We start from the raw sequence: 23739 nt of genomic DNA, 5'->3' as shown, positions 1-23739 counted from the left end.
CCCAAAATCTCTCTCCCTGCGGTTGTCAAAGCTGGCTCCAAACCCCGAGGCCATCCAAGAGGCAGAAACAGCCCAGGCACCCAAACTGTGGGGTCTGCCAGAGCAACGCCCCTGCGGGCGCCTTACCTGTGGCGTGGCCTCGTCGGTGCTGGCCACGTTGGAGGCCAGGGAAGCCACCTGCACGGCCTGCTTGCGCGCTGCCAGCAGGATGCGGCAGTAGGTGAAGGAGATGGCGGCGGAGGGCAGGAAGAAGGTGAGGCAGGAGGCCACCAGGGCGTAGGGCAGGCTGACCAGCAGCCGGCACTGGTCCTCGTCCCCCCGGCCGGTGACGTTCAGGGGCCGCAGCTCGAACTCCAGCTCGTGCCACCCCATCTTGATGGGCAGGAAGGAGGCCAGCGCGGCCAAGGTCCAGGTGGCCAGGATGAGCGCCAGGGCCCTGCAGGACGTCACGCGCAGCTTGTACCTGAGCGGGGACGTGATGAGCAGGTACCGGTCCAGGCTGATGACGCACAGGTTGAGGATGGAGGCGCTGCAGCACATGACGTCGAAGGAGGCCCAGAGGGAGCAGAAGTCCCCCCGCAGCACCCAGCGGCCGTAGAGCTGGTTGAGCATGGCCGGGGGCATCACCACCAGCCCCACCATCAGGTCCGACATGAAGAGGGACACCAGGAAGTAGTTGGAGGTGTTGCGGAGGGAGCGCTGAGTGACGATGAGGAGGATGAGGAGGAAGTTGCCCGCCGTGGTCAGCAGAATGATGAAGCAGAGGAAGGCGGCCACCCAGCTGCTGCCCACGAGCAGGGAGTGCTCCCCCAGCACGCTGGCATTGGGGGCCCCCAGGTCCCCCTCCATGAGGAGCCGGGGGCAGGGCTGGCTCGGGGCTGGGGACCTTCTCCAGCACGGCCTGTGCTACGTGATCATCACCAGGGCCAGGGGAGGAGGATCATCTCCCTCCACTCTGCGTCTGTCCCCCCTCTGTCCTCCTCCTCTCCCTCTCTTCCCCCACTCTCTCTCTTCACTGGCACTCAGGGCAGGGTGACATTCCCAGGAGCCGATCAGCAGGACCAAGGTCCCCTCCCCATTACTCACAGCAGTTGCTGTAAATCCTCCTGCTCTGGGATGTCCCTGGATCCTGCTTCTGGACGCTGGGGACGAGCTGGATGGCAGGCTTCTCAAGATGCCAGGGATGGCAGGATGCTCTGGATACCCTGATGCTCTGGATGCGCTGGACCAAGGAATAATACAACACCGAGATGCTCTGGATGCTCTGCACTCAGGATACCTCGGGTGCTGGGGATGCTCTGCATCCCAGGATATTCCAGATGCCAGGGCTGCTCTGTTCCCAGGCTACCCTGGATGCTGGGGATGCTCTGGACTCCAGGATGCTCCAGATGCTGGGGATGCTCCGGCCCCCCCAGGTTCCCTGCAGAGCTCCCTGCAGAGCTCTGTCCCCGGGGTCCCGGAGCTCCTCCGCTGCTGCAGCCTCCGAGGACCGCTGTGCTCCCAGCCAAGCCCGCCAGGGAGGAGGAAGATCCGGAGTGTGGAAGGGGTTCCTCCCGCGGCACAGGAGCGTCCAGCCCACAGGGAGGTGTGGGAGTGGGTATGTGCAGGTGCCAGCCCGACTTTCACCTGCTGCTGTGGATGCACACAAAGGATGCAGAAATGCCGATCGAGGAGGTGGGGCTGGGGCGGTGGGGGGGGGAGAGGAGGAGATAAAATGAAGCGCTAATGAAAACAGGGATCTGGGCTAAACTCCACAAAGTGGCAGCCAGAGAGTTCCCGTTTCTGCCTTAAAGACACAGCCCCGTGCTCTGCCATCCCTGCCTCCTGTGCCAGTGCTGGAGCCCTGGCTGGAGGCACCTGGCATTTGGGCCAGCAGGTCAGTGGAGTGGCCAAACCCAGCCAGCATCTCGGAGTTCCAGGCTCCATTCTCCACACTGGGCGACAAAGAGCAAAATTTTGCAAAGTAAAAAACCATATTTTGCAAAATATAAAACCAACAAACAGCTGCACACAACAGCCCTAGGCAGCAGCCAGGGGACTCGCTGGCAGATATTCCAGCAGTCTGCAGGGATGGAGGAGCAGAGACAGGGGAGAGCCTGGCCCCTCTGCTGCTGGGTTATTTGCTCTGGCCTCGGGGCAGCCCAGCTCCCTGCCTCAGGGGAGATCCTGCGTGGACCCAGAGCAACCTGCCCCTTAGCAAGTGGGAGGCAACATGGGAGAGGAGCCAGCTCAGAAAACCCTTCTGAGTGTCTGTGTGGGAATTCCACGCTGCCACCTCCACACTCAGGCCACACTCCTCAGGGTGCTGGGCAGGGACTGCTTGGGGTTTTTGTATTACCCGGCTGCCCAAAGGTGGGGTTTTCCCAACAAATGGCTGTGATTTCTGTTGGGGGAGACCAGGACTGAGGGCAGTGGCTCCAGCACAGACCAGAGCCGAGGGTGTGCTCCTGGCACCCACCCTGTGCTCCCAGGGCCAGGCTCTGCCAGCTGCTGCCTGTTCCTCCCCCAGTGCCCACTAAAGCTTTCCTTACCATGCCTCCCTGCTGCAGATGTGTGGGTGAGAGCCAGCTGTGCACGCCGCACCCCCAGCCGCCCACCCTGGCACAGAAATCGGCCTCTTTACCACGTCCTGCTTTTCCAATCACCTTTCCAACAAATTTGTTGTGCTTTTCCCAGTGCCTGAACGGGCATTCCAGGCCTGGAAACCATCTGTGATCAGGCACGGGGAGGCAGAAGGCAGGGAGCCAGCCCAAACACACACGGTTACCCCCCCAGGATCTCTGTGTCAGGCTGCCACTGAGAAGCAGCTGCTGCCACTTGTGCCAGGACAGGCTCTGCCCTCCCTCTGCTTCCCCAGGAGCTCTCTGTGGATGCTCCCAGCCAAACCTCCCTGGTCACCTCAGTGTTACAGTGTGCTGGCAGCAGTCCCAGGGCAGCACACACGTGTGAGGCTCTGATTGCAGCAGGAGGCTTCCTCAGAAAAGCCTCTGCCCCAGGAAACCCTCACCTCCCATCTGTGCTGGGAGCAGAGAGGAACCCACCCTGAGCCCACCCTGAGCAGCCTCCCCAGGCAGGAGCAGTGAAGGCAGCAGCACAGATTTATCCCAGCTGGATGCAGTGAGGAAGTGAGGCCACAGTGCAAAGGCAGCCTTCCTTCTCACCCTGCTGCACCCCAGCTTAGGAACATCCCAGATTGTCTCCAGAGCTTTTGCTTCTGAGGAAGAGATTGGATCAGAATCATGGAGTCCTGGAATGGTTTGGGCCTGGAGGGGCCTTAAAGCTCATTCCATTCCCAAATCCTGCCATGGCAGGGACACCTTCCACTACCCCAGGTTGCTCCAAGCCCTGTCCAGCCTGGCCTTGGACACTTCCAGGGATCCAGGGGCAGCCCCAGCTGCTCTGGGCAGCCTCTTCCCAACATCCACAGCACATCCTCCACACGTGGGATGTTTTGTACACAGTTTGGATGTGTTTGCTGGAGCAGTGAATCTGAACTGATTGAAACAAAATGTGTTTAAAAAAAAAACTGCCTTAAAATGAAGACCAAATCCTACCATTGTCCCTGCAAAAGCTTCTCTGTGCTGGCAGCTGTCCTGGCCTGTCTGTGCTCTCTCCCTGTGCTGCATTTCTGGACACATCTGCAGGGATCATGGACTCCACCAGCTCTGCTCTCCAGAACCACTAGCAGCGAAAGCAAAACCAGGTTGTCAACAGCCACCCAAGTGTCAACATGGCAAAATACAAGGATGAGACAGAGAGAGTCAAACTGGGAGCTGAGAGACCCCAGTGAGCCTCCAGGCAGTCTGGAACTGAACACAGAAACATCCAGTCGTGCAGGGCTCCCTCAAGATGTCCTTCCAGGCTGTAACTGGGATGGCTCCTCGGGTTTGCATTTGGGCAGATCCTGGCTAACTACCTTGATTTATGGTTTCATCTGCACACCAGCCCTCCACTGCCTGCCTCTGCTGGAGCTCAGCTTCTGTGGAATGGAGGTGAAGGTGTCCTGCTCCAAACACCTTGAACTGCAGCCCCTGGAGTTTACTGGATCAGCCCCTTGCTAAATCCAGCTTGTTCCCACTCCAGTGAGTAAAAGGGCCCTGTGATGAAGCTCAGTGATCACCACAGGTTTCTCCACCTTTGCCTGGCTCTCAGGTAAAGCTCCCTTCCTTGGGAAGACCCCTCACATCCTAAAAACATTGCAGTAACACACAGAGCACCTCGAGCCCTGCCAGGCCCGCCCTGCTCAGCCCAGCCCCTCTGCTGTGGCAATTCCCACCTAATGCAAACCCCCTCCCACTTCCCAAAGCACAAACCTGCTCTCCCAAAATCTGCAGAGGCCCCAGAGCCTCACAGAGTGGGGCAGTGAGATCTGAGCTCAGAGAGGAGCAGTGAGGGATGAGCTCAGAGAGGAGCAGTGAGGGATGAGCTCCTAGAGGAGCAGTGAGGGATGAGCTCCTAGAGGAGCAGTGAGGGATGAGCTCAGAGAGGAGCAGTGAGGGATGAGCTCCTAGAGGAGCAGTGAGGGATGAGCTCAGAGAGGAGCAGTGAGGGATGAGCTCAGAGAGGAGCAGTGAGAGTTGAGCTCAGTGAGGAGCAGTGAGGGATGAGCTCAGTGAGGAGCAGTGAGGGATGAGCTCAGTGAGGAGCAGTGAGGGATGAGCTCAGTGAGGAGCAGTGAGGGATGAGCTCAGAGAGGAGCAGTGAGGGATGAGCTCCTAGAGGAGCAGTGAGGGATGAGCTCAGAGAGGAGCAGTGAGGGATGAGCTCAGAGAGGAGCAGTGAGAGTTGAGCTCAGTGAGGAGCAGTGAGGGATGAGCTCAGTGAGGAGCAGTGAGGGATGAGCTCAGTGAGGAGCAGTGAGGGATGAGCTCAGTGAGGAGCAGTGAGGGATGAGCTCAGAGAGGAGCAGTGAGGGATGAGCTCAGAGAGGAGCAGTGAGGGATGAGCTCCTAGAGGAGCAGTGAGGGATGAGCTCAGAGAGGAGCAGTGAGGGATGAGCTCAGAGAGGAGCAGTGAGGGATGAGCTCAGAGAGGAGCAGTGAGGGATGAGCTCAGAGAGGAGCAGTGAGGGATGAGCTCAGAGAGGAGCAGTGAGGGATGAGCTCCTAGAGGAGCAGTGAGGGATGAGCTCAGTGAGGAGCAGTGAGGGATGAGCTCAGAGAGGAGCAGTGAGGGATGAGCTCCTAGAGGAGCAGTGAGGGATGAGCTCAGAGAGGAGCAGTGAGAGCAGAGCTCAGAGAGGAGCAGTGAGGGATGTCTGCTGGCCCCGCACAGCCTCTGCTCTCCCGGAGCTGATGGACATTCCCCAAGGCCAGGCTCAGGCCAAGGAGCATCACTGATCATTCCTGAGGGCACATCCCCTCTCCCCTGGCTGGCATCAGCGGGAGCAGAAGTTTGCAGGGGCACACGCTGCCCTGCTCAGGGAATGCCGGATCTTTGGAACCTTCACCTTTGGGAAGAGCCCGCTGGTTGGAGGCAGGGTGCCCAGCCCCTCCTCCCGCCGAAGCGATGTCCGGTCCTGTCCGAGTTCACCTCCTGGAGCATCCCGGGCCTGAGAGCCTCGGATGCGGAGGAACCGGCCGGACCAGGACTGTCACCTATGGAACTGGCCGGACCAGGACTGTCACCCGGCGGGACTGGCCAGATCAGGACTGTCACCTATGGAACCGGCCGGACCAGGACTGTCACCCGGCGGGACTGGCTGGACCAGGACTGTCACCTATCAGAAAGGACTGTCACCTATGGAACTGGCCGGACCAGGACTGTCACCTGTCGGGACTGGCCGGACCAGGACTGTCACCTGTTGGATCCGGCTGGACCAGGACTGTCACCCGGCAGAACTGGCCGGACCAGGACTGTCACCTGTCGGATCCGGCCAGACCAGGACTGTCACCTGTCGGATCCGGCTGGACCAGGACTGTCACCCGGCGGGACTGGCTGGACCAGGACTGTCACCTATCAGAAAGGACTGTCACCCGGCGGGACTGGCCAGATCAGGACTGTCACCTATGGAACCGGCCGGACCAGGACTGTCACCTGTCGGATCCGGCCGGACCAGGACTGTCACCTGTTGGATCCGGCCGGACCAGGACTGTCACCTGTCGGATCCGGCCAGTCCAGGACTGTCACCTGTCGGATCCGGCCAGTCCAGGACTGTCACCTGTTGGATCCGGCCGGACCAGGACTGTCACCTATGGAACTGGCCGGACCAGGACTGTCACCCGGTGGAACCAGCCGGACCAGGACTGTCACCTATCGGGACTGGCCGGACCAGGACTGTCACCTGTTGGATCCGGCCAGTCCAGGACTGTCACCTCTCGGATCCGGCCGGACCAGGACTGTCACCTGTCGGATCCGGCCAGTCCAGGACTGTCACCTGGTGGCAGCATTGCCAGGGAAGGTCGCCTGGTCCCGGCGATGCCTCCGGACCCCGCACAAGCCGGACCCGCCTCGCCCGGCCACAGCTGCCGTGCGGGCTCCCCGGGCGGGCTCCCCGGGCCACAGGCAGCCCATACGCTCAGCACTCGGGCTGGGTTTTCCTTCCAGCAGCTCCCTCTGCTTTTCCCAGCTGGAATGAGCAGAAAGATGGAACCACGGCTCTCCCCTGTCCTGGAGCCTCCGGCAGCGCTGCCTGTCCTGGCGTCAGCACTGCCAGAAACCAGACAGGCATCAGAGAGCTGAGCAGTGGAAGTCAGAACTAATTTATTTAAGAAAAAAAAACCCCAAAACTTGTCAAAAGGAGGGGGAGGCATTCGATTACAAGCTCTGGAAGCTCTTGTCAGGACAACGCCAAGGAATCAGCTTTATACAACAGAGAAAGAGAGGGGCAGCAGAGGCTATGCTCACCCCGGCCGCCAGCCCTGCCCAAGCACTCCCTGCACAGGGACACTCCAGCCCTCAGCCCCCTTCTCCCTCCACCACCATGAAAGTGCAGCAGAGAGAGGGAGGACAGGGGTGGTGGAACCTTCCCCAGACCCCCCTTCAGCTCTTGGCCTTCCCCTGCAGCCCCAAAATGTGAAGCCCCAGCGCTCATGATCCCAGTCCCTCATCCCCAGGGAGCAACGTGGTGGCGCTGAGGACAGCAAGGTTGTCACCATCAAGGCTCCCAGTACCCTCAGGTACAGCCCCAGGGGCACATCCTGGGGCAAAACTCTCCCCAAGAGCCACCTGCTACAAAGGGCTGGGCTCAGACCAAGATGCAGTGGGTGCCAGGAGCACGTCGTCCATCCTGAGCCCTCGTGGGCAGGCAGGGGGAGAGGAGGCAGGAGGGGGCTGCTGATCCCAGCGCCCCAGGGGGATGGCACTGGAGAGGCTGCTTCCCTTCCTCCTCCACGCTGGGCATGAGGAGAACCCAGCAGGACTGGGAGGGCTCCCCCGAGGGCCGGGAGCCTGTGCAGAGCCCCGGGAGCCCGGCCCAGCCCCTGCTCTCAGCCAGAGCACTCCTCTCAATATATTATTATTACTATTCTTATTATTATGTGCATCCGGGAAGGCCGAGCCCTCGTGCCTCAGCCTGCAGCTCCAGCCCTGCCCGCGCCTCGGGGTGTCCCGCGGTGTCGGGGCGACGCCAGGGCAGCGGTTTGACAGGAAAGACTGCAGCACCCCCCTCCCTCCCCAGAGCCTGGCCCAGGCCCCCGCAGGGCCCTGCCAGGACAGTCCGCACGGGTCACTCCTCGCCCTCCTCCTCGTGCTGGTGGTGGTGGTGGCTGGAGGCCGGCGGCTCCTCCAGCTCCTGCTGGTGGTGGGGGTAGTGGTGGGGCGCGGGCCCCTCGTGGGGCATGTTCTCCTCGGCGTTCAGGTACACGTTGAACAGGGCTCCCTCGTGGCTCGGCTCCTTGCCACAGGCCTGGCAGCTGCAGTGCAGGATCTTCTCCACCAGCTTGTCCACCCTGGGGATCTCCTCGTTGCCTGGGCAGTCCAGTGTCACCTGGGCAGCGGGACAAGGACGCAGCGGGTCAGTGCTCGGGCTCCCGTGGTGGGAGGTGTGACCTGCCCCAGTCCTGCAGACCTGGGGTGTTTTAGGCCAGGTGTGATGGGTTTCTATCCATAGGAACAAAGCCCTGGTTGGTCTGCAAGGTGGGAGTTCTCTGGGAATGTCTTGTTCCAGACACTCAGGGAAAATCACAGAATCATCAAGGCTGGAAGAGACCTTCAAGCTCATCAAGTCAAACCATCAACCCAGCACCACTGTAGTCACCCCTAAACCATGGAATCACTGAATCAGTAAGAATGGAAAGGATCTCCATAAACATCAAGACTAACCTATGACCTGTCCCCACCTTGTCACCCAGCCCAGAACACTGCCATGTCCAGTCTTTCCTTGGACACCTCCAAGGGACAAGGATTCCACCACCTTCTTGGGGATTTTTTTCCAAAACCTAACCACGCTTTCAGTGAGTTTTTTTTCTTACATCTAATCTGAACCTCCCTTGGTTCAACCTCAGGCCATTTCCTCTCCTCCTCTCACCTAAGACATGGCAGAAGAGACCAACCCCCACCTCACTCCCACCTCCTTTCAGCACTGACTCCAGCAGGACTCAGCTCCCAGGCACTGCTGGCACTGGAATATTGGTGAGACAGCAAAGGCCACCCACAGGAGGTGTCACCAAGCAGCCTGGGTAGTTTGGACTAAACTCTCTCATCAAATGTGACCTGGAAGGGAGGCAGAGAGCAGGGCCAGTTCCCTGGGCTCTGGGCTTCTCTTGGACCGAGGCTTTTGGCTCTGCCAGGATCGGAGTGACACAGAACTGTGAGGTCCAGGGATGACTGGCTGTGAGAGGAGCTTCTGAACATAAAACACAGCCAGATCTCCCAAGGGGGTGCAGGTGCACAATGGGAGCAGGCATGTGGATAAGCATAGGGACAAATAATGCAGGGAATGACAAGGGATGGTTCTGCAAATAGAGGGTAACGGATCATTCAGCAGAGCTTCAGCATCTCCTTCCACCCAGGCATCTCAGGACACAGTACAGTCACCTGAGAGGTGCCCTGGAAGGAAACTATGGGTGGGAAAAGCCCAGAGAAGGAGAGGAACTGGCCCTGAGGAGGTGTCAGAGCTGGGGCCCCATGGAGCAGAGCAGGATACTCACGATTTCCCACATGGACTGGGCTGGCATGCAGGAGTCGCAGTGAACCAGGGACTCTGTGGACTGGGGGAAGGTGTTGGGGACGCTGTAGCTGAAGCACTGTCCCAGACAGGCCCTGCAAAGACAGCAGCAGGAGTGGGGCTCAGGGGAGGTGCTGCTCTTCCCAGCAGAGATTTGACCTTCCCCTGGGACAGAGCCAGGACACTGCGAGCGACAGTCCCCAGAGCCACTCCAGTGCCAGCAGCTGCCTCCAGCACTGGCTGGGGTAGATCTGTACCTGTTCTGGATGGATTTGGACTCGCAGCCGCTGTGCCCCACGATCTGGGTGATGTTCTTGGCCTCACACCAGGCACTCTTGTCCGGGAAGAGGGCGAGCTTGTTTATGGGCGGTGGAGCGGCCAGGAGCAGCGCTGGGAACAGGGCCCCCACCACAAACCATAACATCATGGCCAGCTCTGCCAAAATCCTACACCTGGACGCAGAAAGCAAAACGTTAGCAGCAAAGAAAACTGGCAAAGCAGCCCGTTTCTCCTACCCCCAGAAGTTCTTGGCTGTTACAAGCACAGGTCCATCGCCACGTCCCCCTCCACAGCCACTGCAGGGCCAGGACAGCTCCGGAGCACTGCCCGGGGCGTGGGACGTGCTCCTCGGCCTCCCTCCTCTTCCAAACAAGCTCTGGGCCAGGCAGATGCCTGCCTTGCTCTGTGCCTGGAACAACAGCAGGCTTTGCCTCACTTCCCACCCAAAGCTGGGCTGGGAGAAGTTCGCAAACCAAAAGTGTCACCGCCACCAGTCGAGCCAGGCTGGAGAAGTCGCACACCACAAGAATGATGTTTTTATTTGAGGAAGGAACAAGCTTTCCTGCTCCCTTTTCTCCCACCTGGGAAGCCAGAGCCGGGGCTCCTCTCCTCCTGGCAGCGTGCAGCAGATGTCGCTGCAAGGCAGCAGCACGCAGGGGCACGGGAAACCCGCAGAAAGAACAATACGACATTTATTTGTACGGAGCCACTCCAATTCTGCAAAGGGTTACTGCGAGGACGGGACAAGGGGGGACCTTGTCACACGGACAGGATTGGAGGTCGCTGCCCACCCCCAGAGAAATCCCCACTGTCGGAATCGGAGGTGTTGATGATTCCAGATTGTAGAAAGTCTCTGTCAGCCCCGCTGCCAAAGCAGAAGCCATAATTGGTCTGTGCTGGTTTCCAGGTTGTTTATTCTGTTTATCTCTCACATGTTCTGCTGCCCTGCCCAGCTCTGTCCTGCAGGGCAGCGTGTGGGGCTCTGCCCTCAGTGGGATGTTACAAACATTAAATACCAGAAACTCCCTGGGCTGCATTTACAATAACGTGCCAATATCTGTCACCTACGTTGGACAGTGTGTCCCCAGCCTGAACCAACAGAAAAATGCCAACACCACAGTGAAACATGGAGGGCATGAAGAAGGAGAAAAAGGACAAGGCACACCCAATTTCCTCCATCTTGTCCCCTTTGGACCCCTCATCTAGAATCCTAAAATTTTACTTTTGCACCCGTGCCACACTTAATTATTACTGATATCAAACACTCAGAGCTGGTAATTCATCCTGTGAGATTGAAAACTCTTTTCCATGGCCAGAGATCACAGCCAGTGTCTCTGGGGGCTCTGTCCAGGGGGTTCCTGACCCCTGCCAGGGTCCCAGGGCAGCCAGAGGGAAGCTCTGCATTCCCACAGCCCACGAGCTTTCCCCACTCTGCTCTCCAGCCAATTGCCTGAATTAACACTCCCAAGTTGCTGGGGAAAGGCAGATGGAAAAGCAGCACAGAAACCGGGAAGTTTTTTCCTGTTTGGGGTTTGGATGGAGTAATGGTAAAAGGCATTTATACTTCTTAAAATATTTGTTAGAACCACGTTATTTGTTATTTCCTTCTATTTATTTATCCAGACGACGATCCACAGCCCACACTGGAAAGATTCCTGTTGATTCCCATGGCTCCTGGGCCCAGCCCTCTAACACTTGCTGGGAAAGAGAGGAAAAATGCCCTGTTCCTCCAGAGTCCTCATCCACACCCTCTGGGCTGCAGGACCATCAGATTTATCTAAATTATTGAGATGACCTCCAAGCACTCAGGGATTTTAAGGTCATTATGGGATTTTGCCCTGTTATCCCTCCACTGAGCTCAATCTCCTGGATCTGAATCAGGAGACAGACCAGAAAGATTCTTCCCTGTCCTCCATCCCATGGCACACAGAAAAGAGCATCCTCATTCACAGGATCTCTGGAGGAATCTTGTGGGGTCTCTGCTAAATTTCCTCATTTTCTGGTGATACAAGAATCACAGGAATATAATGCAGCAACACCTGCAAATCCTTGGCTTCGTAATCCTCCCAGCACTTGTGGGATGTGGATCCCCTGGCTCCCTGGTGGGAATACCTGCACAAAGGAGACTTTGCAGGTGTTGGCTGGAGATAAGCAGAGGGTTTTAACTCCTGAGCATGCCCTGCCACTAATGAGAGTTGTGGGGTTAAATACATCTGTCCTGAAGAGGACTCTCATGCCTGAGGGTTTTTCCATTTCAGTGGGGGAATTCTGCAATTCCTGAAGGATGAACATGGCTGAGTTGCACACGCAGACTCACACACACTTGGTTTGCTTTCTGAAACAAGCATCACTCATTCCTCAAATGCCAGCAGCTCTGTGCTGAGGAATCCTGCTCCCAAAGGCAAGGCCGAGATCAGAGCTGGGATGTGACCCAAAGAGCAATCACAATCCCCCAGGGAACAGCCCAAATTCCTCTGGAGTCAGCACACAAGTTCACTTCCACATGCCCCATTAGAGAGAAATGTCCTTCTTTCCTAAGAAAGGTGGGGTTTTACTGGGTTTCTGTGCCTCTCTACCCAGCTCCAAAGAGGCAGAATTCCTGTCTGTGCTGACAAGTGCTGTTTCCTGGGGTCTGTCTCCTGGAGGAAGGTGTTCCATGGAGGTGTCTGTGCTGCTCAGAGCACACCCAGTGCCGGAGGCACGAGGGATCCTCTCCAACATCTGGGCTCCCGTGAGGAAGATGAGTGGGGCTGTGCTCTGCTAAAGCACAGGACCTGGCCTGGATTCAGGAAAGCACTTAAGCGTGTGCTGAAGCCTTCTCCTTTCCTGAGCAGGGGTGTGTTTGTGACCAGGGCCCCCACGGCCGCCGTCCCCTGTGCTGGAAGAGTGGGGAAGTGGGGAATTGCCAGCAGGGGAAGCAGGCACCCCCTTGGAGCTGGAACAGTTCCAGTGCCCCATTCCTCAGGGACCTGGCCCCCAGCACGGCTATCCCCCGCTGACCTGCAGCCTTGAACACACCACATCCCTGCACATGGTGTTTTCCTTCTCCCAGGAATGTCCTGGAACCCGCAGGGCTAACTTTTCTAGTAAGTAACGAGGTTTATGCCAGTGCCTAGGAAAACATCTGATGCAGCTGAGTTGGGGAGGGAGCCGGGGCTGGGAGCAGCGTGTCCATAGCTCGAAGCAGTCATGCGAACAGAGCTGCCACCAACACCATTCATCTGACAGCAGCCGCAGCCACGGAGACAAAAGCACCGTGGTCCTGCTCCCCCCCCCCGCCCGGGAAGGGAAGGGAAAAGGAAGACGAGGCACCCGAGCAGGTTTGCAAAAATTAAATAAAGGCATTGAGCACATTCCTCCGTGACAAGCTAAATTACACGTTGCAGCCCGAAAGGAACAAGTGTGTTCCCCGGCTGACCCGGCGGAGCAGCCGCTTCCCGGCACACAGGGGCTTCTTTCTCTCCCCCGAACCGAGGCACATTTTTTTGCCCGCTAGTCAAAGCTCTTCAAGCAGAAAGTTCAGCTCAGTTCCGGCAGAGCCACCGGCCCGTGAGGGTCTCCCCCCGCTCCCTCCGCAGGGAGCCGCACGGCAGCTTCCTCGCCATCCCTCCGGCGGCTTTGGGGGAATAAATAACTCAGCCCTGGAGCTGGCACATCCCAGCTCCCGACACAAACAACTCGTGCTGAGCTCCGGAGCCCTTTTCCAGCCCTTTCCCAGCCCTTTCCCAGCCCTTTTCCAGCCCTTTCCCAGCCCTTTTCCAGCCCGTGCCCGAGGGGCTGAGGGGCAGCCGGGTCCAGGGTACCACCCCGGGGTCCCACCGACAGCTCAGCTGCCCGGCGTGGAGACCTCCTGGTACCACCTCAGATGTTTTGTGCCACCTAGAAGAGCTCCTTCCTCCCATCCCAGCAATCCCAGCACTCTCAGGAGCCCCTCCAGCAGGATAACAGCAACGCCTGGGAGCAGCTGGGAAAATCTCCATCGTTCCATGGGCCGGAGAACAATCACTGGAATTACCTCGGAGGCCACGTTCCCACCATCCAGCCCACAGCTGTTCCCAGACATTTGGAAACCAAACACTTCTGGAGGAAAATAAAACAGATCTAATCAGTTTTACCCTCTTTTTCCAGCGGGAAGTTTACACCATAACACAAGACAAGCTTGCAGGTGGACATGGGGAATGTTTCACGAGTCGTTTAATGGGTTTGTAGGTATTCTTCTTATCCAGGATCTTGCAATTCTGCCAAATACAGAGAACCACAAACACAGGTAGGTTGTGCTGCTCACGGCCACACACGAGGCACCGCAGGCCCTGAGAGAGAAGAGCCCCCAAAGCTTTACAAACATCACTGGGCCAAGGCTCCCAGCCCGTGAGCACAGCATGGAAACGGGGCCCACTCCGTGCTGCGGAGTGCTCTGATCCCCACCCAGGGATCCAGGATCCCCACCCAGGGATCTGAGATCCCTGATCCCCACCCAGGGATCCAGGATCCCCACCCAGGGATCTGAGATCCCTGATCCCCACCCAGGGATCCAGGATCCCCACCCAGGGATCCAGGATCCCCGATCCCCACCCAGGGGTCCCTGATCCCCACCCAGGGATCCAGGATCCTCGATCCCCACCCAGGGACCCCTGATCCCCACCCAGGGATCCGGGCCCCTCTGTGACACACGAGCTCTCAGCAGGGATGGACAAGGGGAAGGTTTCAGCTCCTGGTCTGGACCAGAACTGGGATCCCCTCCCCTGTCCTGCCCCTGGACTCAGGGCTGTCCTTCCTGGTGCAGCCAGCTCCCCACCCCACCAGGCTCTGCCCTGGCTGGGCTGAGACGCCACAGTGACCCCAGGCTGGCGTGGGACAGCAGCCACAGCACCCTGTGTGCCACTGGTGCTTTGTGCTGCTTGACAAGAGCTGCCCCATGGAGCAGAGAGAGCCCAAAGATGCTCTGTGCCTCAGTTTCCCTGGCTGCAGAGCAGGGCCGGGGAGCAGCGAGTGAGCTGAGGGGTGCAGGGAGGTGTTTGGAGAGCCCCACTCCCCTGGAGAGAGGCGGCTGCCCGGGCAGGAGGGAGGGCTGGCTGCCAGCAGCCCTCACCCCACATTCCTGGCTGGAAGGGGCTGGGAAGGCCCAGGGCAGGTGGGAGCCAGGTGGGGACAGCGTGGGGGGGAGTCACACCGGGACACGGCGCTGCAGGGCAGGGGGAGCTCTGCAGGGACTCGTGTGGGATCACCCCCGTGTGTGCAGGTGGCCAGCAGAGATCTCACCGCAGGAAATGCTGAAAGGAGAATTACTACTGAGGCACCCAAGAGGATGCAAAGCCAGAGTGAAGCGTCTGCCCAGTGGCAACTGGAAAGAAACATCCCAGGAAGACCCAGGGCACGGCTCTCCTCAGGCACAGGATTAGGTCTGAACTTCTGAACACCACTGGGGACTGGCTGTTAGGAAACTGAACTCAAATAATATTTGCTTACATGGAACAAAACAATTTATAAGCCAGCATTATTAAGAGGAAAAACTTAAATCTCAACTGCAAAGCATTGAGAAGTCACTGTGTATTGAAAAACATCTATCAAAACAACAGATGTTATTTATTACCTGTTCTTATTAAATACTTCCCCCTTTTTGAAATTTGCATTTAGCTAAAACTTTGCAATTCTGTACTGTAGTGACTGTAACAGCCCAAAAGAATCTGAGGTACGATATGGGCAGGGCAGAGGGAAGAGAACTCTGCACTGAGAATGTCTGGAGGTAATTCTTCAGGACAGCGGGACACAAGAGTGCTTAACTGAGCACAGAAATCTCTCCTGAGCTCAGAGCTCCAGTCCTGCTTCAATGAGCTGCAAAATCTGGGGAGAAATTACAAAAAAATAAACAGGGAACTACCACAGGAAGACATTTGATATTTAACAACCACAAGAATCCCTCCTAAGAACTGTTTGATAGTGGAGCAAAAGCTGTGTCGTTTCTCACTGAGGACCTGGCTGTGTCTGCTCCTTTCAGAAGCAGATGTTAGAGCTTCCCTTTCTGTAACAGATTAATTTCCACGCAAGCATGGTTGGGCAAATCGCAGAAATAAAGCAGAAATAAAGAAAAGCAGTGCAGCATTTTCAAAGCTCTCTGCCCTTCCCACATTGGCCAGAATGTGAAAAGGTGTTGGTACATTGGGAGTTTCAATCTGGCTTCTCAACCATGCACTGAGCACTTGGGAAACTCATTCTTTACAGCTGGAAAAATAAAAAAATCCAAGATGCTTTAGCTACAGAAGGCATTGGAAAGCTACCTCTGGACTTGGGCTTAGGATGGGTCCTGAAGGAGCTCTGCTGGAAAATGGACCCACTAATGGCCTGTAGAAGAGGTGAGAGTCATATAAACAGTTTCTGGCCATTTATTTCAATTGCTCGATTTCTTCAGCATTAAGAACAATCACAGCCAGGAAAATGCATCGACCTAAAGCTCAGGAACACATCCTGGCCCCACACCTCCACTGCCCCTCTCCTGAAGCACGTGGGGCTCTGCAGCCCCCAAGAGCAGCTGGAAGAGCAGGATGAGAGCAAGGATCAACTTTGTGAGAGCTGAAAACCAGCCTGGGAGCAGATCAGCTTTGTGGGGATCTGGAAACCAGCCTGGGAGCAGATCAGCTGTGTAGGGAGCTGGAAACCAGCCTGGGAGCAGATCAGCTTTGTGGGGATCTGGAAACCCAGCCTGGGAGCAGCTCAGCTTTGTGGGGAGCTGGAAACCCAGCCTGGGAGCAGCTCAGCTTTGTGGGGAGCTGGAAAACCAGCCTGGGAGCAGATCAGCTGTGTAGGGAGCTGGAAAACCAGCCTGGGAGCAGATCAGCTTTGTGGGGATCTGGAAACCAGCCTGGGAGCAGATCAGCTTTGTGGGGAGCTGGAAACCAGCCTGGGACCAGCTCAGCTTTGTGGGATCTGGAAACCCAGCCTGGGAGCAGCTCAGCTTTGTGGGGATCTGAAAACCCAGCCTGGGACCAGATCAGCTGTGTAGGGAGCTGGAAAACCAGCCTGGGAGCAGATCAGCTTTCTGGGGAGCTGGAAAACCAGCCTGGGAGCAGATCAGCTTTGTGGGAGCTGAAAACCAGCCTGGGACCAGCTCAGCTTTGTGGGGATCTGGAAACCCAGCCTGGGACCAGCTCAGCTTTGTGGGATCTGGAAACCCAGCCTGGGACCAGCTCAGCTTTGTGGGATCTGGAAACCCAGCCTGGGAGCAGCTCAGCTTTGTGGGGATCTGGAAACCCAGCCTGGGACCAGCTCAGCTTTGTGGGGATCTGGAAACCCAGCCTGGGACCAGCTCAGCTTTGTGGGAGCTGGAAACCCAGCCTGGGAGCAGCTCAGCTTTGTGGGAGCTGGAAACCCAGCCTGGGAGCAGCTCAGCTTTGTGGGATCTGGAAACCCAGCCTGGGACCAGATCAGCTGTGTAGGGAGCTGAAAACCAGCCTGGGAGCAGCTCAGCTTTGTGGGGATCTGGAAACCCAGCCTGGGAGCAGCTCAGCTTTGTGGGGAGCTGGAAACCCAGCCTGGGAGCAGCTCAGCTTTGTGGGAGCTGGAAACCCAGCCTGGGAGCAGCTCAGCAGCGGCTCTGGGGAGCAGCGGGCTGGGGAGCCGCAGCTCACTGGGCAGAGGGTCCCGGCTCTGGCCAAGCCCTGCACGGGCCAGGACCGGTGTGGAGCCGTGCCCGGCCCCGGTGCAGCCGATCCGAGCGCCGGGAGCTCCCCAGCACAGCTGGGAGCCGCGTTCCAGCCCGCGGCTCGCTCGCATGCCCGGACCTGAGCGGGGCTCGGCTGCCTCTGCTTTTCCCTGGAGCTGGTGTTTCCCACACGGCCGCGGAGCCGAGGGAGCCAGCCTGGGGCCGAGGGCGTGCGGGAGGGCGGTGGGTGTCCCCCAGCTCCTCGGAAACCGCAGGGATGGCAGCGACCGTGCTGCTCTCTCCAGCGCTGTCCCTGCGCCCTGCCAGCAGCAGTTTCCCAGCCAGCGTGGACGGGGGATCTCCTCCTCCTCCTCCAGCACAGAACCCCCATCGGGAGCCCGAGCAGCCCCCGAGCACCGGGCTCGGTCACTCGGGCTGCCCCGCGGCCGCGGCCGCTCCGTCCTCCGGCAGCGGAGCCCGCGGAGCCCGCGGGGGCTCCCGGAGCCGCTGGATGCCCGGAGCCGCTGGATGCCCGGAGCCGCTGGATGCCCGGCCGGGAGCCGCTGGATGCCCGGAGCCGCTGGATTTCCCGGCCCGGAGCCGCTGGATGCCCGGAGCCGCTGGATTTCCCGGCCCGGAGCCGCTGGATTTCCCGGCCGGGAGCCGCTGGATGCCCGGAGCCGCTGGATTTCCCGGCCGGGAGCCGCTGGATGCCCGGAGCCGCTGGATTTCCCGGCCCGGAGCCGCTGGATGCCCGGAGCCGCTGGATTTCCCGGCCGGGAGCCGCGGGCAGGCACCGGGCGCTGCCCCGGCACAGCTTCACCCGGCAGGGCCCGCTCTGCTTTCACTCCGAGTGAGGTAAACTGGGACCGGCTCCTCCAAATGACTCCACTGGTGCAAATGAGATCAGAATCTGGCACCGCTCGTCTTACTCAAAACAAGCCTAACTGGAACCAGATAAAACCAGTTCCAGTGCAGAGTGGCCACCGGGATGATGATTTTTTTGATTCCTGCAGGCAGCGAGGGGAGCTGTCTCGGATGCCAACCGCGCTGGCTTTCGCCTGGCTCGGTCATTCATTACCAAACTTGCATAAAAACCCAGCGCAGCGGGGTTGCGCCTGCAGGATCAGGTTCCCAGCTGCTGGGGCAAGAAGGGGAAAGAGGAAAGCAGAAAAGAGCTTGTGGATGGAGCTATGGGTCTTTCAGGATCCTCCCTGCTGTCTCCCTCTCCCTTCGTACCCATTCAGGCCATATCTTGGTCACAGCAGCAGAAATTCACTGCCCTGATGTGGTTTTGCCCTCTTTTACTCTCTGCTTCACACCACACGAGCCTCCTCAGTTCTGATGGCACTGGTTTTTTCCAGTGTCTGTGTTATTTACCCATGGCACTGGCCAAAGAAGAAAAACCCATGGAAGTGCAAGGCCAGAGGGGTCTGCAGGTAATGTAACAGCCCACGGCCCAGCTGGCATTTTCAGTGGCTACCAGGGCTGAGCTCACACTCGACATTTAGACCGTTTCTGTTAAAACTGCAGGACTGGGCCCACAAAGAAATCCCACTGTGACCCGAACAGCACTCCCTTCGCCCTCTGGACAGGTTGCCTGGGCTCTGTGTCAGAGAAGAAGAGGCTTAAACCACCTCTAGGAGTGACTGGAGCAAGGGCTCCATGCTGACACCGTGTCCAAGGCTCAGCTCCACAGAGCTGCAATCCTGGCTGGAGTGGGGCAGCAGCCCAGCCCAGCCCCACAGCTGCTGCTCTGGGTGCTGGGCTGTTCCCTTCCCACCCTCGGTGCTAATTTATGTCCAGGAAAGCCCTGGCCCCCACGGCCCTCCCTCCCTAAACAGCCCTGCACGAGAAACAAAGGCCTGGAGAGCAGCAAGCACAGCCCAGCCAGGGCTAACAGAGGACAGACCACCCCTCGCTCTCACTCCTGAACTCCCCCAGAAGGACAAGTTTTTCAGCTGTTCAGGTTTTTAAGAGTCTGATTTGAGCGGGTGTGAAGTTTGCCCTCGGCCGTGCTGGACCCCTGCGCTCCTTGCTTTGTCACGGGGATCTCCGAGCCCTGCAACCACAGAGGAGCGTGGTTTTTTCCAGCAGGCTACAAAACAAAAAGAGCAGGAGCAAGGCCCAAGGACGGAGCAAGAGCCTGGCTCTGCCTGCCCCGTGGTCGGATATGGGATCTGGCAGAGGAACTGCTGAAGCTTTAATGGGACCAGCGCGGAGTTTGGGCAGGAATAACTGCCCAGGAGTTTCCTCTGCTCCTCGGGCAGGCTTCCCGTGGCTGCACCAGCTCAATCCAACCTCGGCAATGCCGACGCACGCCGCAAGCAAAGCCACTCCAACACGGGCAGCTCTTCAAGGCTCCTCAAAAAGCACTTTGGCTCAGGGCCCGATCCTGCACCTCCAGAGCACCCAAATTCCCTCCAGCTCCAGTGTTTTCCTTGCTCCGGAAAGACGAGCGGGCACTTGGGAAGACTTTGCTCGTTTGCCCTTTTTGTGAGACCGCAAACTCCCCGGGCTGGAATTCAGCGCCGGGAGGTCACGCCAAGAGCCCGGATTCTTCTCAGGGCTGTTTGCAAACATTTGGGATTTTTATACTGAAGGCAAATTCCATTTCCCATCCTGCGGTTTGCAAATTTGAGGAGAGCAGCCTTTTACGAGATGGGAGACTGCCTTCAAAAGGCAGGAGTGCCCAGTGTATGCAGCTGATTTTTGGCTGCTTGGACATTGCAAAGAAGGCGCTGAGTTCTTCAGTTAAAAATACAAGGGAAAATCTGGGTCTCTCCATATCGCTAGGACCTTTCCCACTTGTTTCAGCAGGGTTCCGATTTTTCCCAAAAAAGCCCACATGGAAAAGCTACCGTGTCCTAAATCCACAAATGTTTCACACAGCCTGAATTTTTAATTTGATGGGGTTAATCCTATATGTAAAAACTGTGGAGCAGAGTGGAGCGGAGCAGAATTTGCTGGTGCCCTCGTAAGAGAAATGTTAATAGGCAATAAGGGATTGTCCAGATCAACTTTAATGCAGCCCGAAAGCAAGCTAAAGCATGTTCTGTTCCCGAAACACCTACCAGAGGAAAAGACAAATCCCCACTGATCTTAAAATGCAGAGACTATTGTATGGAACAAATAAAAATTGCTGCAAATACTGAGACAAATTGAAATGCTATGTTTGGGTTCAAAAAACAGGTAGGAATATATTGGATATCAGCTTTACAGTAAATGCCTAGAGTATTTCCATGAAACAAGGATGTAAATTAATCCCCGGGATGAACTTTTCAAGGAACAAAAGTTTACTGCTTTGCCATCGGGAAAACTTCTTTCTTTTATGATCGTTCAACTACCCTGCGTCCGCTGGTGGTGTGGTTAATCGATACTGAGCGTTCCCGTTCTTCTCCCGGCACTTTTGTTTCAAACAGGGATGGGAAGGAGGAAAGGAGGGAAGGAGGGAAGGGGGAAAGGAGGGAAGGAGGGAAGGAGGGAAGGAGGGAAGGAGGAAGGAGGGAAGGAGGGAAGGAGGGAAGGAGGGAAGGAGGGAAGGATTCTGTACCACAGATGTGCGACCGGCACAGCGCGGCTCCCCGGCTCCCAGGCTTTTATTCTCCTCGAGCTAAAGCGGCGGTGCAAACAGTTTAACGATTGCAGAGCAGATCCCCCCCCAAGTCCGCCTCATCTGCAACCCATTTCTGCCCGCGGCAACATCCTCATCCTCCCGGCCATCCATCACCGGCGCGGGGGGAGAAGAGAAGCGGGAGGAAAAGAGACGGAAAATCTGGTGCGGGGCAACAGCAGCAGGTTCGGGGCGGGGGCGGGCGGCGCACAAAGCCAAGGGCTACTCACCAGCCAGGCGACGGCGGGCGCTTCCCATGGGGTCCGGGGCCCGGCGGTGCCCGGCGGCTGCCGCATCCCCGGCGCGGCGGGGCGGCCCCGGAGGAGGCGCGGGGCGGGCGGGCGCTGCCGCCTCCTCCCCCCGGTGCCGGGCTCCGGGCGGTGCCGCCGGCCCCGCCGCTCGCGATTGCACAATCGGGCCGGGAAGGGAGAGGAGGGGACAGGAGGGAGGGCCGGGAGGAGGGAGCGGGGCGGCGGCAGCGCCCGCCCGCCCCGCCGGGCTGCGGGAGCGCCGGGAGCCCCCGGACCCGGGCACGGAGCTCAGCCGCCGGCCCGGGCCGCGGAACCCCCGGCAGGTCTCGAGCTAACGGGGAGAGCCCGCTGGAAACGCCCGGCCGCAAAGCGAGGGGGCTCTCCCGGCCAGGAGAGCCGAAGGGAATGTCCCAGCACTTGCTCCCGCGGTGGCAGAAACAGTCTGGATTGGGCTCACCGAACGCCGACAACTCTTATTTAAACATAATCCGTGATAGACAGTCCGTGGGGCAGAGTCCTGGCTGCAGAAAAGACTTTGGGATAGTTCTCCAGCACTAGACACGACGGTTTTCTTTTTTGCCTTTCCTTTATTTCACCTTCCCGTTTCTCCTATTTTTCTCTTTTTTCTTCCCCTTTTTCCCTTTCCCATTAAAAACAGCCAAATCCCACCCCAGTGAAGCCCCATTCACGGCTATCTTTCAGATGGGATAATTGCTGGAGACCGAAGGTTTCTGTTAAGGCACAATTAATCTAAAGAGGCCCCCACATTAAACACTCCCCAGATCGAAAGATACCTGCCAGGCTTGGCTGGGTTTTGTTGGCTGCTGCTGGTGCGAGGATTTGCATAGAGATCAGAGAAGCAGGAAGGGGAGATGGCAAGAAGCAGCAGCTGTGCTGGCAGAATGCTGGCAGTGCCCTGGCAGCAGCTGTGGGGAGAGGCTCTGGGGCTGGGTGTTTGCTGGAGGAGGCTGCAGGCTGCCATGAAGGAATGGTTTCCTGCTGCCCGGTTCCTTCCAGCTCCAGGATAACAGGATTTGTAAACAGGCTGGCAAAACTCTGCTCCCAACATCACTTCTTATCCTGCTAAGTGCAACCTACCCCAAACTGTACTGCACTGCACTGCTCAGCTCCAAAAGGGCCAGCAAGAGGAACAGCCTCTAGCCATGACCACACACCCAACAGGAGCCAAAAATCTCTTTTCCCAGCATTTTCACCCACTGGAGAACCCAGGCCTTGGAGCAATGCTCTACCTGCTCCCCACGGCCAGCATGACCAGCAGTAAACTCCTGCCTAGGAGGCTACTTTATTCTGAATAATATGAGTGAAATAAGAGACATCTAGCAAGTTCTCACGAGGAGAAGTAAGATGTAGATGCAACCGGCTACGCAGCAACAGACCAAGGACATCATGGTGAAGTTCAGCTGAGTGTTTGGGGTCCATGGTTCAGTATTTGGATGGGATTTGTGGGATCCTCAGCACTGGGGTGTGATTGCTCTGCAAGGAGCTGTGAGCCAGCCTGCAGTTCATTCACTGCTTCCTACTATTCATCCCTGTTCCAGTTCTGTAAACAGCATGAAAGGGAAGCAGCAGTCTGTGGATCTGGGGGTGGGGAGGCAGGAGGAGCAGGGTTCAGGTTTTCTGGTGTCAGGAGGAACAAGCAGAGGTGCTGTAGGACAGAGCGGCTTGGCTGGGGGATGAAAGAAGCTGCTGAAAGGTTGTCAAAGCCCTGGGCCAAGACTTTTTCCCTTCTCCTTGGCAATGTGATATCACAGCCAGAAGCAGGAGTGATGACCTGATGCCTGCAGATGTCATTTGGACAGACTGAGGCACAGAGCTGCTCTGCAGGAGGGAAAGGAGCCGAGCTCAGCAGCCAGCCCCTCTTCCCTTCCTCCAGCGTCAGAGTCTGAGGTATTGATGATTCTGAGGTTGTAGAAAGTCTCTGTCTGTCAGCCCCCTGCCAAAGCAGAAGCCATAATTGGTCTGTGCTGGTTTCCAGGTTGTTTATTCTGTTTATCTCTCACATGTTCTGCTGCCCTGCCCAGCTCTGTCCTGCAGGGCAGCGTGTGGGGCTCTGCCCTCAGTGGGATGTGACAAACATTAAATACCAGAAACTCCCTGGGCTGGATTTACAATAACGTGCCAATATCTGTCACCTACGTTGGACAGTGTGTCCCCAGCCTGAACCAACAGAAAAATGCCAACACCACAGTGAAACATGGAGGGCATGAAGAAGGAGAAAAAGGACAAGGCACACCCAATTTCCTCCATCTTGTGCCCTTTGGACCCCTCATCTAGAATCCTAAAATTTTACTTTTGCACCCGTGCCACACTTAATTATTACTGATATCAAACACTCAGAGCTGGTAATTGATCCTGTGAGATTGAAAACTCTTTTCTATGGCCAGAGATCACAGCCAGTGTCTCTGGGGGCTCTGTCCAGGGGGTTCCTGACCCCTGCCAGGGTCCCAGGGCAGCCAGGGCAGCCAGAGGGAAGCTCTGCATTCCCACACTTCAGCAGCAGCTTTAGGCTCTTGCTCCACACATCACCCCCTTGTTCACCAGCTCCCACTCCCCAGAGGCTCAGGGGAGTTTGCTGCCTGCCCCAGACAGCGATGCCACAGCACAGTGATGCTTTCCCACGGCGTGGAGCGTGACACAGCTCCTCACTCTGCCCTCAACAGCAGCCCACTGCATCCTGGTTTTCCACCAGGTGCACACAGGATGTGTGTACAGGATGTTTTGTGCCCAAAACATCCACACCCCCCCCCAACACACACACACCTTCCCCTCAGCCCTTTCCCTGTTGCTGGATCACCAAGGCTCTGCCCTGGGACACAGCAGAAGCCCAGGCTGT

General features: G+C 57.6%; 2 protein-coding genes across 8 annotated transcripts in view; both read right to left on the bottom strand.

Moving 5' to 3' along the window:
- HTR6 (5-hydroxytryptamine receptor 6) overlaps positions 1-5839 on the bottom strand; it is a 44221-nt gene extending 38382 nt beyond the window's left edge. For all 6 annotated transcript variants that reach the window (XM_077788209.2, XM_077788210.2, XM_077788208.2 and 3 more), the window contains exon 1: positions 127-5839. In XM_077788209.2, the coding sequence (XP_077644335.2) occupies positions 127-849 (723 nt within the window). In that variant the 5' untranslated portion in view covers positions 850-5839. The remainder of the gene's footprint in view (positions 1-126) is intronic.
- An 846-nt stretch (positions 5840-6685) lies between these two features.
- Positions 6686-20953, bottom strand: NBL1 (NBL1, DAN family BMP antagonist). 2 transcript variants are annotated; one of them, XM_085559067.1, is made up of 5 exons: positions 20865-20953; positions 13401-13465; positions 9364-9558; positions 9090-9201; positions 6686-7927 (listed from the first exon to the last, which is right to left on the bottom strand). In XM_085559067.1, the coding sequence occupies exons 1-5, from the start codon at positions 20928-20930 to the stop codon at positions 7667-7669; spliced, it is 699 nt and encodes a 232-aa protein (XP_085415193.1). In that variant the 5' UTR covers positions 20931-20953; the 3' UTR covers positions 6686-7666. The 2 variants fall into 2 exon arrangements, with proteins under 2 accessions (XP_085415193.1, XP_021389479.3); XM_021533804.4 differs by lacking the exon at positions 13401-13465.
- Positions 20954-23739: the final 2786 nt, after the last annotated feature.

The sequence above is a fragment of the Lonchura striata genome, chromosome 21 (genome assembly GCF_050655825.1).
Source record: "Lonchura striata isolate lonStrDom1 chromosome 21, ASM5065582v1, whole genome shotgun sequence".
In the NCBI taxonomy this organism is placed as follows: Eukaryota; Metazoa; Chordata; class Aves; order Passeriformes; family Estrildidae; genus Lonchura; species Lonchura striata.
Note: the sequence above shows the minus strand (reverse complement) of the source record. Positions and strands in the feature narration are given on the sequence as shown.

What these genes read in the sequence shown, in the direction of transcription:
- NBL1 (XM_085559067.1), bottom strand. Translation starts at nt 20,930, where the DNA reads ATGCGGCAGCCGCCGGGCACCGCCGGGCCCCGGACCCCATGGGAAGCG. An exon ending in GTGGGAACGTGGCCTCCGAG is followed by an intron (nt 9,559 to 13,400) that starts GTAATTCCAGTG and finishes TTCTGCGTCCAG; the next exon opens with GTGTAGGATTTTGGCAGAGC. An exon ending in CCCAGTCCATGTGGGAAATC is followed by an intron (nt 7,928 to 9,089) that starts GTGAGTATCCTG and finishes CCCGCTGCCCAG; the next exon opens with GTGACACTGGACTGCCCAGG.